This window comes from Phalacrocorax aristotelis, chromosome 17 (genome assembly GCF_949628215.1).
Source record: "Phalacrocorax aristotelis chromosome 17, bGulAri2.1, whole genome shotgun sequence".
Lineage (NCBI taxonomy): Eukaryota > Metazoa > Chordata > Aves > Suliformes > Phalacrocoracidae > Phalacrocorax > Phalacrocorax aristotelis.
In genome coordinates, this window is record NC_134292.1 from 1,759,912 (window position 1) to 1,772,838 (window position 12,927).

The 12,927-nt window shown below is 53.8% G+C and overlaps 1 protein-coding gene across 9 annotated transcripts in view; it reads right to left on the minus strand.

Annotated features, from left to right (window-relative positions):
• Window positions 1–9,744: 9,744 nt before the first annotated feature.
• Window positions 9,745–12,927, minus strand: part of RGS3 (regulator of G protein signaling 3) — an 82,743-nt gene continuing 79,560 nt past the window's right edge. For all 9 annotated transcript variants that reach the window (XM_075112587.1, XM_075112586.1, XM_075112590.1 and 6 more), the window contains 4 exons: window positions 12,724–12,825; window positions 11,924–11,985; window positions 11,111–11,277; window positions 9,745–11,020 (listed from right to left, as the gene is read on the minus strand). In XM_075112587.1, the coding sequence (XP_074968688.1) occupies window positions 10,835–11,020; window positions 11,111–11,277; window positions 11,924–11,985; window positions 12,724–12,825 (517 nt within the window). In that variant the 3' untranslated portion in view covers window positions 9,745–10,834. The remainder of the gene's footprint in view (window positions 11,021–11,110; window positions 11,278–11,923; window positions 11,986–12,723; window positions 12,826–12,927) is intronic.

Sequence of the window (12,927 nt, forward strand, 5' to 3'; positions counted from 1 at the left end):
GATGGTTTTGGAGTAGAGCAAATAGGGTGCCTGAGAGCAGACAGCTTTGAATTTGGGGTGCCTGGAGGAAGTGCCAGGGATGGAGATTGGTCTCAGATCAGGACCCAGGCGCTTGCTGTTTTTCCTGAGCCCCACCTGAAATTTGGCCATGATTCTCTGAAGACAAACCTCTGCAGGCAAAACTTGTGGCACATGCCCAGCAGCGTCCCCGGCCAGCCCAGATGTGTCTGCCATGCTGGGAGGACCTCGCAGCATTGCCAGCATGAGAAGTCCCCATGTCTCACGTGGTAAAAGCTGCATTCACCAGCTCTTACTTTTATCATAAGCGGCTTGGAGGCTCAGAGCCCACTTCTGTGGGCAGAGATGGAAGAGGAGGCAGGCAGGGGCAACAGGGCATGCTGGACAGGGTGAGGAGGACTAGGGAGGAGGAAGAAGAGAAGAAATGCCAGGGACCATATGGCAGCCAGACCCTCTGTGCAGAGCAGTGAGAGCCAGACAAGGATGAGGACCCTGCAGAGACGGGCCATGGGGAGCAGCCACAGCTGTGGGGGGGAGGAACCAGGAACAGGCCAAAGGCAGCTGGAGAAAATAGGGCCAGGAAAGGACAACAAGAAGAGGAGCTTGGCAAGGAAACCAAGGCTGTCCCAAAGCCTCCAGGCCAAGTCTGCCCCACCGCTGTGTCTTTTGGGCCCACCTCTACACATGGATAACCCGCCAGCAGAGCATCTCTTCTGCACATGTTTCTAATGCAGGGAGAACAGCCCCTTTCTGCCTCCCAGCATGGGCTGGGCACCAGCAAGGTCCAGCAGTCAGTCTGAAGGCTCAGACATGGAGGGACCAACATGATGCCACACAGACAGCTGCCCACATGCCTTTGAAAACCAACAGCAAGGATATTGCTGGGGGAAAAACCACAGTGCTTTAAAATGACTCCTCAGGGATGTGATGACAGGCAGGGAGCAATTACAAAACTGCAGAATAAAGATTGCCTGTCTGGCCCCAGTACGGCTCTTGGGGGGGACTGACCCAGCTGGCCACATGATATAGGAAAGCATTATTTTTCACAGGACCCCTCTGGTTCAGCTCCCTGGGGACTGAGTTGGTTGGTGAGCAAGGCACCTCCTGGCATGGAGCACCTTCCATGGGGACACAAGCTGGGGGACCTCCTGCTTGGTGCGTGTACAGCCAAGGCCCAGACACTGAGCACCTTTGACTTCCAGGTCTCCGTGCCTCAGCTCCCTGCCTTAAATCAGGGGGAGAAGCTCCTCAGTGCTCAGCCCTCTGCCCAGCATCCAACATACGGGCAATAGGTTTGGAGGGGGGGTTGTGCAGACAGACACTGCAGAACAGCATCAGGCAATGGGTAGTCCGCCTCACCCAGAAAGGACCAGGAGCTGCTCCATACAGTGGGTGCTGGAGGGCCCCTATGTTGGTTGAGTTTGGCCAAGCTCTGCCATGGTGCCAGGGGATGGAGCAATCGTGCCAAGGGCTGGGCATGCCGTTGGGAGCTCTGTGCCACCAGCACATTTGCTTCAACCACCTTCCACCTAGTCATGACCACATGAGCGCCTGCCAGAGCTCCTGTTTCCGTCTCCTGGTTGCTCGAGTGTGAAGCAGCAGGACTGACCAAGCCACACCAGTGACCTGATGAACATTTTCCACACTCCTCCACGCGATAGCTGAGTGCCCGTGTATCTGTTTGCACTGCTGTGGCAGCTGTGGAAAGAATCGGTCACAGGAATTGCATTGCTTGTCAATCCACAGAGGGAAAAATAGCCTCAGGGCCCAGCCTGCTCCAGGGTGGGTGCAGTGGTGTGATCACCAGCTCAGCCAAACACCTCCAAGCAGATCTGTGGACAGTATTTCCTTCTCATTTCCACTACTGTGGCTGAAAGCAAACCACATCTTTGTCCCTTTCCCTCTGTCTGTGGTCACCTGCCCATGTTTGCCTGCTGCAACCCAAACTTGAACCACCTGTCCTGTCCCCCCCACTGAGTCCCACAGCTTCCTGCAGCGCTGCTGCCAGGGAGATGCTGCAGTGAGGTTTGGTTAGGTGCTTCGCCTCACTGCAGTCCTGAAAATTATTTGCACAGGCAGGCTGAGCCCAATTTCAGCTAAGCCTGGACGTGAAGATGAGAACCTCAGCACAGAGCAGAGAGGATTTCAAGCCAAGCACAAGGGCACATATTTAACGGTTTCAAAAATCCCACCCAAGAAATGAAAGCGTGGTGGGGGAGCCAGGGCCTTGAGGGTAAAAAGGCCCTGTCTGGCCCAAGTCTGTCTTTACCCAGCAAGTGGGAGCTTCAGCCATCCCCAGAAATGGAGGAGAGCAAGCAGATGGACCCAGAAAACAGACCAACCACAAATGGTCTTTAAAACTAGAGCCTGGCAAATATATACAGTGTCTGACCCCCTCCACAGTACTCAGGCTGGCTAACAGGTAACATTTTGGCCTCCAAAACATTCTGTGGCCAGTAACACAAGCAGAAAAGTATCTTATCACCTTCTACGGGAGGCTTTGCTTCTCCAGATCCAGGAGAAGTTGAAGCTCTTATCCTGGTCCATGGGGACAAAGCAGCACGCCAGGACATTAGCAACTTCATCTTATATAGGCATGGGAGCAAGTAAATAACTTTTTCATGGGGTCTGTTTCTCTCAGCAGACCGCAGAGGTCTCTGGTTGACCAGCTCAGAAGGAGACCTGTATGCTCCGGACAACAGAAAGGTGTCTGAATGAAGAGCCAGTCAGGACCACTACACTTCCCAGCAAACTTTCATTCCTCTAAAACACTCCTCCTTAGAGAGGCCAGTGCCCTTGAAGCCTTTTTGGCTGTAGTGATGGACCAGCAGGTCCAAGCTGGGACCTCTCTGGATCTTCAGGTGGTGGCCCTAAAGCTGCTCCTCAGGCTCCTTGCTGTGTAGGAGAGAAAGAGGATGGACGTAAGGGATTGCCCTGTGCAAGATCAGTCTGCAACCATGCTCAAAGCCCCTATGCTGGGTCTGCAGGGCCAGGCATCCCAAAACCACCCACACGGACCCAGAACATTGTCCAGTCCGCTGTGATCAGCCTGGCTTGACCCTCAGCTGGTGGGAAGTACATGCAGAGCCATGGAGAGCACTCCCAGGAAATAACTTCCCTGACATGTGGACACCTGGCAGCAAATGAGTACAGGCACAGCAGAACCTGCTACACTCATTGCTGGAGTCAATTCCTGGGCTGTAATGAAGCTGCAGTAATGAGTGTGTCCATAATTCTGATCTAATGAACGTGGTGACAGTGCTTCAGGAACTACTATTTTATGGCTTAGCCATAAATGTTGACACTATGTTAAAGTTGATTTGCAAGGGCTCTCACCCTACTTCCTTCCTCTCTATTTATTTTAGAAAAGGAAAGATTGGCTGTATTAACTTATCAGACTTCCTACCTGTAACAACATTTTCATCCCCTGAAAGACCATCTAGTTAATTAAGTCGATTGTTTGCATTCAAATGGCAAATTAAATTAAATATGTTGGGCAATAGCTGCAAGAGCCATCCAGTATCCCCATCCCATGTCTGATCCCTTATCAGATAACAGGGTGCTGCTCAGGCATGTTTGTGGGGCCAAAAAAAAGATTTTTAAAATTAGTTCTGGAAAAACAGTAATCTGGAGATCAAAATTTCATAGTCATATCATTTAAGATGAGCTTGCCTGATCAGAGAACAGCTGGAGACAGCAGAGGTGTCACCCTGAGCTCCACGTCACCACCCCACAGCAAGTCCATCCCAATTTTTGGCACTCTGCTTTCATCTTTTACCCAGAACCAAACAGCTTCAGAGCTGGTCAGAGGGCGAAAGGAAGGAGCTCTTCCCTCAGCTCAGACATTAACATGATGGGCCTGTCCCCAAGCCATAGAAATTTATTTCTTTCTTGTAGAAAAGCACAAGACTCATCGCCACAGCTCCTGTGAGGAATTCAGCCTGCTGCACCTCTGTCCCACAGCTCCTGTGGGCTCAGTGCCTGTGCCCTGGAAGACGTTGCCCATGTCCACCAGCAAAGCAAGGGGCAGACTCCTCAGTGTGCCGGGGTGCGTCCTCAGGGTCCAGTACAACCCTCCCTCAGACCAGGGATATCGCCAGCACTCAATCAGGTCAGCTGTGACTTTGGCCAAGTCTTGACCACTTCCAATAATGGAGACTTCCTACCTCTCTGGGGGCCTGTTTTTCTACTCTATCAGCCTTACAATGAAAATATTTTTCCTGTTGTCCAAGCTGCAGGTCTGAAAATTGTCACACATTGAGGCTGTTGCCCCTTATTTTGTCACCTGGTGCTACCAAGAAGAGTGTGGCTCCATCATCATTGTGGCTGTCCTTCCCAAAGTGGTAGGATGCTCTTAGAACCCATCTCTCTCCATCCCTCCACAGAGGTCCTGTGCCAAGGTCCACCACCACCTCAGTAGCCTCTGGAGCACCCCCTCTGATTTCTCCACATCCCTCTTGAGCTGGTTGGAGGGAACAGGGTACAAAATCAGATGCACACATCCAGACATCTAGTGTCAAGCACAGGAGTTACATCAAAGAGCAGAGGGGTGTTTGTTCGGCTTTGCGGATCGGCTTTCAACACGTAAGCCCATTTGCTGCAGAGCTGTTGATCTGCCCTGGAGGTTTGTCTGGTACTCTGTGACCGGTCACTGCTGTCCCCAGTCCCAGGAGCAGGAGGTTTCACCCACTTGTCTTTGTCTGGAAACACTGTGATTGCGTTAGGGAGAATAGGGCTGCTACACCGACGAACTGACGCACGGGCTGGGTGGAACTTTCCGTGAGAAACACGTGTGTCCTTCAATAATTGCCCCATTAGTTCAGGAAGGGACAAGAAATTACTTGCAAATGGCTCCTGTGTAAACACCCCATCCCCGGTCCCCACCTGCTCCCGCTTGGCTCTTCTCCCTTTTCCCCACCACCCTCTTCCTCACCCTCTGCCAAAGGATGAAGGCAGGGAAGGGGGGGCGGGGTGTCCTGGATCTTTCCAAGGTAGAGAATCCAGTTCATCACCTCCAGCTCTGCCCATGCTCTGTGCACAGCTCGGTGGTACCCAAAACGGGGTGGGGGATGCTGGCGGTGGGTCACCCTTTGGGAGGAGGTCCTCCTCGTCCTCCCCTCGTGTCACTGCCCTGCAGATCTGCTCAGCAGCAAAGGAAAGTATTTTTCACTATCCTTTTCTCCAGCCTTTCCCAGTGCCTCAAGGCTGGCTGAGAGTCAGCATTATTTGCCTGCCTTCCCCAGCACCGGGGACTGTGTGAGTTGGATGAACTGAGTAAAAATTACCTAATGCAGAGAAGAACCAGAAAATGAGCAATAAGAGGGTCATAACAATGATTCCCAAATGAATTAGCAGGACCCAAGGGACTCTTACAGCCGCTGGATTTCCTGTCCTGGCAGCAGCCCAGCTCAGCTTACTTTATTTCTTTGACAGACAACATCTGAGTCTGACTGTTTTTATTTTTACTATAGAAGACTTTATTTTCTCCTTCTTTGCCTTCTTGGATTGTTTAGGAGTGACGTTACTGATGCCACCCACAGAGGTTGGTGGCACTTGTCCTTACAGCCTCAAGTCAATGATGCAGCTGAAGGGCATCACTGGTTGCAGCTCCCCTGAGCAGGATGAAACCCTGCACAGGGCAGTGCTGAGCCGGGTCCCCCCCATCACACTGCAGAGGCTCCCCTCAACTGCCCCATACAGCTTTTCTGAGCCCAGCCCCAGGATCATCATCTGGAAGGAGAGGAGCCCTTGAGTACATCCCTGCACCCCCCTGGCCCTTATCTAATCCAGTGGAAGCAGAAGTCCCCAAACAAACCCAGACCAACCCTGATTTCCAGCCCCACCATGCAGATGGCCGAAGACCAGGTGTTCCTGTGGCGGGCCTCCGGCAGCTTCTGGGCACCTCGGCTGCCCACATAAGTCTGGTGTGCTCCTGATAAGCCTCAGTAACTTTCTGAGCGGGGTTAAATGACTTGCAGAGCAAGTCAGCTGTTTCACCAGGGCAGGGAAATTCTTGTGTCTGCAGTTTCAATAACTAGCTTTTGAGCTATGTTTAGTCTATGGCTCTGAAGTAGCCTTGTTTCTATTCTGAGAATATTTGTCTAATCAGGGGTCCAAGGAATTATTTTGCTTAGTAGAAAGTTATGTTTATTTGGATATGCTTGTACTCCAACATGGGTGCCTTGGAAAAACCCAGTAAAAGCTGTGCATTGCTGGGTGTCTTGGGGCATGGTGCACACCTGTAAAAAGGTAAACTTTTCATTTTTTGCAGAAATAAGAGAAAGGCTTTACACTCACAGATGCTAGCCAGCTCTGAAATGAGACCCCCTTTCAACCTGAGTGCTGCTGGCTGCAAAGCATCACGCTTCCCCAAAGGCTGCGGCCGCTCATCTGTGTGCAGGTGAGGACCAGTGCTGGCCGAGGGGGCAAAACCCCAACGTGGGATGCCCACGCTGCTCATTAGCTTCTCCCAATAAGTCTTCATCCAAGGAGTGCTTGGCAACTTGAACCATATTTTCATGTAGCTGCTATTTTCAGAACTTCATTTGCTTTTGTAAATCACAGATGAGCCCAACGCTCTGGCTGGTACATTAGGAGGCTGATGAAATACTGAGCCGAGAGACACTTGAGAGGTCAAGGCCCATCACCTGGGACAGGTAAGTGATTTACCAGCCTCCCCAAGACCTTTTGGTTCATCACACCCTGAAGGTGTGGGGAAACCATGAAGTTAAACCCAGGACTGCAGGACATTCTTCCCATCAGTCTTAACCTTTTTCACCTATGGGGTCATGGCATTTTTTTTCAACCTAATAAAGCATTCAGCACTTTCTGGTGATTATTCCCATTTTCCAGTCTAAATCTTTTCCCTGGGGTGCTTTGCCTCATGGACACCTTTAGCTTGGTGAGCTTCGTCCTGCGAATGAAGCGAGAGCACCCGCGTCTCCGTGGACTTTACCCTGTTTACATAGAACAAACACAGCTGATTTGTGACTGTTTGAAACTGAGCAACCAGTAATTTTTAGCCCCGAGATAAATCCTTGTTATCTGCTGAGATAAGGCCCTGTACAGCATCCTCCCCATTTGGGAAGGCACCGGTTTCCTCATGGGAAATTGCCTTCAGTCACTGTGTGAAACGGTAGCGCGGTGGCAGCGATGTCCGCAGGCAGCTGCCTGCACACACACGGGCTTTGGGACGAACCCGAGACAGGCAGTGGCTCTCGCTGTCGCCACCCCATGCCACCCACCACCTTCATGGCTTCGGTGGCGGCAGGTTGGGGTGCAGGTAATGGCTTTATCTCTGCAAAAGGGCACTTCTCCCTCCCCCAGGGCCATTCTCAACCAGGCGACCTCCAGCAATTTCAGCTTTGCTTCCCTGGGAACATCCCTCTGGCTGTGAGCAACTCTGGTTGTTTTTAGGCTGTGCCTCAGATTAGGAATTAGGAACACATAATTCCCATTTTCATTGCCCAGGCTCATTGCATTGGCATCAACAACTCAATAATTTCTTCTCCTTGCAGCCTGATTGGATTTTGTCCTGGACATCTTATTTTGTGGTAAATAAGGACATTTCTGTCCTCCTCCTGCTTGTGTTGGAAGCTCAGTGCTCCCATAACAGCCTCAGCAGCTCCCCATCCCCTCATCCGACCTGGAAAAGGAGCTGCTCAGGGCAGTGGGGCTGTATCTCCATCCTAACCAATGTCCCCCATGAACAAACCCCCTCCATGAGCTGATCTCCCCCCATCCAGTTTCCATGCAGATGCTCCAAGTTTCTCATACCCTTCACTCTGTGGCAAAAAGTTCTTGGAGAAGATGGCACAGCTCCTCTCCTGCAGCCCAGAGGTGACAAAGCTGTGGATTCAGTGTCACCGCAGGGTCCATGATGAGACCTGTCCTGCTGCAGAGGGCAAACAGAGGGCACTGGCCATCCCAGGAGAACATGGGACGAGCACCTGGCATTTCCACCTCCCACCCGAGTCCTGCCTCTCCTAGAAATCAAGCACCTCCCAAGCACACGGGGATGGTGTTGGCAGAGTGACTCACGCTAGCCTAGTGGGCCAGCAATACATTCTGTAAATAATTCAATAAATCATATTGAATAAATTCAATAAATTACAGCAATAACCAAATTTCTGTTGCTCACGCAGGGCTGTTTCCGTTTTCTCCAGGGAGTCACCCCACGTCCCCTGTTCTCTCCCTTTTGCATATGGCAGTGCCTCTGTCCCCTGCGGGCACTGTCTGCAGGCAGGTCAGTGCCCTTTATTCAAAGACACGCATCAGATTCCCACACCACATGTCCCACAGCAGCGCCAGCCCCTGCTGCCTGCCCTGCCGGATGGGCTCGGATAATTCACATAAGCAAGGCAGGTTATAGGCTCAAAACCCGGGGTGGTTGTGTGGGTTGGATGCATCACCGACAGCCACAGGAGGGCTCGCTGGCCTTCAGGGCAGAGAGGAGGTTAACAGCAGGTATGGAGCTGCCCAGTACCACAAAGACCCTGAGCCAAGTCCCTCTGCACGCTGTCCCTTGGAGCCCAGGGACACGGGGTGGGGGGTGTCAACAAGTCACCCTGCAGTAACAGCTCCCTGACACTGATGGCTTGGGACGCAGCGAGGGGAGGTCAAGAGTATGCAGGTGACCGAGAGGAGGGGAAAGAGCAAGAAAATCTCCGTCAAGGCCAGATATGACGGGAAACTCTCCCAGCTGGGAAGGAGGGGAGATGAAGGCTCTCAGCAACGCTGGGAGAAAGAGGGGGTCTGGCTCAGAGAAGCTGGGGTGACTGCGGCAGCACTCGCAGGGAGGCTGCATCGACCTGCTGGGTCCCAGCAGCTCCAGGGTCCATGACAGGGTCGCAGCTGGGACACTGGCCCACACGCCTTGACCCCAGGGTGCCAAAAGCACCCCCAGGAGAGCTACACAGGTGTTCCACCATCTCTGCTGCCTTCAGCTGACCCCTGAGGGGTGCCCTCAGCTTTGCCTCAGCTTCCCCACCTGGCCATCACCTGCTAGCTCCTTAAGGAGGGAGACAGTTCCCCAGAAGTGATGGTACCTGTGAGGGAGAGCTGTGCCCAGGTGGGATTGCTGGGGCAGCCACGCCGCCTCCATCCCTGGCCATCACCAGCAGCACCTCTATGCCACGCTGCCCCACGGCACCGCCCCGTGACACCGTAAGCACATCTCTGAGGCACCCAAGGCCGACCACAAGCAGGTGATGGGCACGAGACATTTCAACTGCCGAGCACTCCGTGAACGACATTTACAAAGCATTTGCATCATACACCAGAGTTATCGAAGCGCTGCGTTTGCCAGGGAAGGAGCAGCCCTGCCGAGCCACGCAGCTGGGACCTGAAATAGCACTGTTGGGCTCTTTGTTGCTTCTTTTGGTGTGTCCCCCGAGGGACCTGGAGCTACACTGGGTCACTTATGTTTCTGGGCATTTCTGTGTTCAGAGGTTCATGCCCCACCATGTTTAAACAGTAAACACTAACCCTGGGAACAGTTTCATTTCGGGCAAAACTTTCTGTGTTCATGCAGGGCTACACTCGGGCCTGACCTAATGAGCATCTGGCAGCCACTCCATCATGAAAAACAGCTCAGAAATTCACAGAACTAGATTTTCCCATCTTCAGCCATGCAGTAACAGGATCTTACACTCCTCAGTGAAGCAGGGGACTCCCGGCTCTACCAGCGCTGAGAAACATGCCACGAATTAAGGCAGCTACAAGAAATTATATTCTCCTTTTATTTACCTATGACCATGACAATGTATTTTTGCTAGCTGCAGAGATGCTTCGCACTGTAAAATGGGCGCCTGGAGGCAGGCAGTCTGTCCAGCTCTGCCAGGCTCAGCAATAACCCCCGCTCCTCAAAACACAATATTGTTATCCAGAGTTAGGAGAGCGTCTGATTCGCAGAGCTGCTTTTCTCCACCACCAAACCCTCCGTCGTCAGGGCATGATATATACACCCAGGCTCCCCCAGCGGCCCGCTGCTAGGGAACGCATTTTGTCAGATAAAACCTGCTAACTTAGAAAATGTTGTACGCACTCAGAAAAAAAGGCATCCACTCCACTGGAGAACTCCGCCGTGACACACACAAATATTGCACTTGTAATTTCAGAACGGGAAAGGACACGAGGATTTCCTATTACACAGCAACGCGTCCAGCTATAGGAGGTCAATAAATAAACCAGGGGTGGGAGCGGGAGGCAGTCGGCTTGCACACCTCCAGCATAAGGGAAGGGCCCGGCTTTCGCTGCTCCCGGGGGCACCCGCCACGAGCGAAGGAAGCGCCGGGCTCCTGCGAGATCTGCTTCGGGGGAGCCGGGAGGCAGCACCGGCACGGGGAAGCACAGCAGCATTGTGGGGCTGGCCCAGTTCAGAAGTCTTTTATCTGGGGAAGATATTCATGTCGGTGCTGTTGTCCCCTTGCCGGAGCCCTGCACAAAAGTTCTCCTCCTCCTCGAAGGGGATCACTCGTCGCCTTCCAGCAACACTCGCAGCTCAGGTGCGTGCTTCACAGTAGTCTTGTGGGAGCTTCCCTCCTGGCTAAAATCCATGCCGGAGTCACCCCGAAGGCGTCGTACCAGCGATGGTGAGATGGGGCGATGGAGCAGTACCAGACTGCTTGGCTTGTTGGTCCCCTTGGCCTCATGCTCGGTGCCTTCAGCTGCCCCGCACCTGTCCGCTGCAGGAATACGGCTTGGGGGCACAAACGGCAGCAGGAAGGCACATTTCTGCCATCCCTCAGGAAGGCCTCCGCTGCCCGATTTCATGTAAACACACAGCTCCCAACCTGCCCCAAGAGAGTCCTTGGGTCTACAGTGGGGAGCTGGCTTTCTTCTGGTTAATTATGTCTAAGTACAAGTCAGAGCGGAGGAAACGGGGGTAGGAGTCCTTCTCCATGAGCCCATAAATCCTCTTCTGCGCAAGGTCGAAGCAGCTGCGGGTGATGTTCTGCAGGTTCTCCTTGGTGTGCTCCCGCGTGTAGGAGTCCAGGTTGACCTGCAGGCAGAGAGAGCAGCGCCAGTGAGCAGCTCCGCCGGCAGCTGCCATGCCGCGGAGCCACACGCCGGCATGGGAGCCAGCCCTCACCTCCTTGCAGGACTGGATGGCGATGTACTCGGCAAATATCTTCTTGGCCTTGGAGACCATCTTGGACTGGGATTTGATCTTCTTGAACTCCTCACAGGCCAGCCAGAACTCCAGGTTCTCCTCGCTGAACTCAGTGCGCAGGAAGGCCCTGAAGGCAGCGAGTCCGTCTGCAGGGACAGAGACACGTCTCTACTCCCGGCTCACAGGCAGGGAACAGCCCAGCAGCCTTGCAAAGGTGCAGCCTAAACTACCTCCCTACATGGTCCCCTAAAAACCCCTCGTGAGCCCTTGCGCAAAGCAAGCAGCGACGGCATTGCCAGACGAAGCATAGCAATTTCAAGCCATCCATGTGCTGAATCCACAGTCCTCAGCCCAGCTGCATGCATGGAGAGCCAAAAGAGAGAGGCTGGGATTGGAGCAGGGGCAGCAACAGAGAGAGGACCCCCGGCCATCCCTATGGGGGTCAGGCATAGGATGTGACCATGACGTGGGGTGCCCCAGCTGTGATACACAAGAAGGGGAATGGTCTAATGCAGCTCCTGCTTCACAGACCCACTGCACAGCTCTGAATCAGACACAGACATTAATTGCTGCCTTTTCCTCCCCAAGCTGGAGGGGGGCTGCAGCCCCATCACAAAATCCCTCCTGGGCCAGGCATGAGCAGAAGGGGTGCAGGCAAGGGGCAGCCTCATCTCTCTTTGTCTACCCCCAAACACCAGAAGGGATTAACATAGGAAATCCCAGCTTTATCCATGCACGTGTCTGGATACTCCCCCAGTAGCAAATAGGCGGAAGAGGCAGGCAAACACTTACATTTGTGCAGCAGCAGCTTCTCCAGGGAGTCCCCCCACTTGAGAGCTTCCTCAGGAGTGGGCCTGCAGGAGAGGGACAACACATTGGCAAAGTGAAGCTGCGAAAGCCGTGGTCACCGCCTGCCACGATGCAGCATGAGCAAAACACTTCCAGCCGACACCGGGCTGGCCCCGGCTCCCACGTCGGCACCAGCATCGCTGGAGCATCTGTGGCAGAGCCAGGCTTTGCACCAGGCAGCGCCGCGGTGGGTCTGCTGGAAGGAAATCGCGGCCTTTAGACCGGCTGGAAGAAATGCCGATATAAAGAGGGCTGTGCAGGCAGCTGTGCTGCTTGGGGCGTCCCAGCAAGAATTAGAAAAAGTTCCAGGCACTGCCGAGGAGGCTGAGACAGCGGGGATTTCAGCTGCCCTATTCAAGCAGCTGGATAAGCCACCGGGTGCAAGAGCAGGGAGGGCTCGTCTCCGGCTGTCTGGAGCATCTCCAGAGCAAAGCGGTTTTTCAAACCATCCTCCGGCCAGTTAAAGTTTCACATACAGGCACCGGTAGAAAGCAGCCGTCAGGGAAATTTCCAGCCTGCACCACCGCCGTGCCACCTCCCAGGCACCGACCTCCCACCCGCCTGAGGGGGAATTCTCAGCCAACAAATGTTTGTAATGCTCCTGTGGATACAAAAACTGTTTGTCCACAGCTTCCCCAAACGGGGTGACCCCAGCCTCCCTGGAGGCGATGTTGAGCCCGGTGCGGCTCATCCCGAAGCCCCCACGGCCCCCAGTCCCTGCACCACCCGCTCACGGCACCTACTTGAGTGATTTGAGCACTTTGTCCAGCTTGCTGGAGGGGTTGGCTCCCGGGGACTCGTTTCGCCGCCGAAAAATCCCCAGCCGGTTCTTCATGTCCTTGGCTCTAGAGGGAAGAGCAAGTTTTAGCAGGCGGGCGAGGGGCTGGGGGGGGGACAGCCGGCACTCAGGGGACCTGCCGGCAGCCTCATCCCGTGCGCCGCCCACC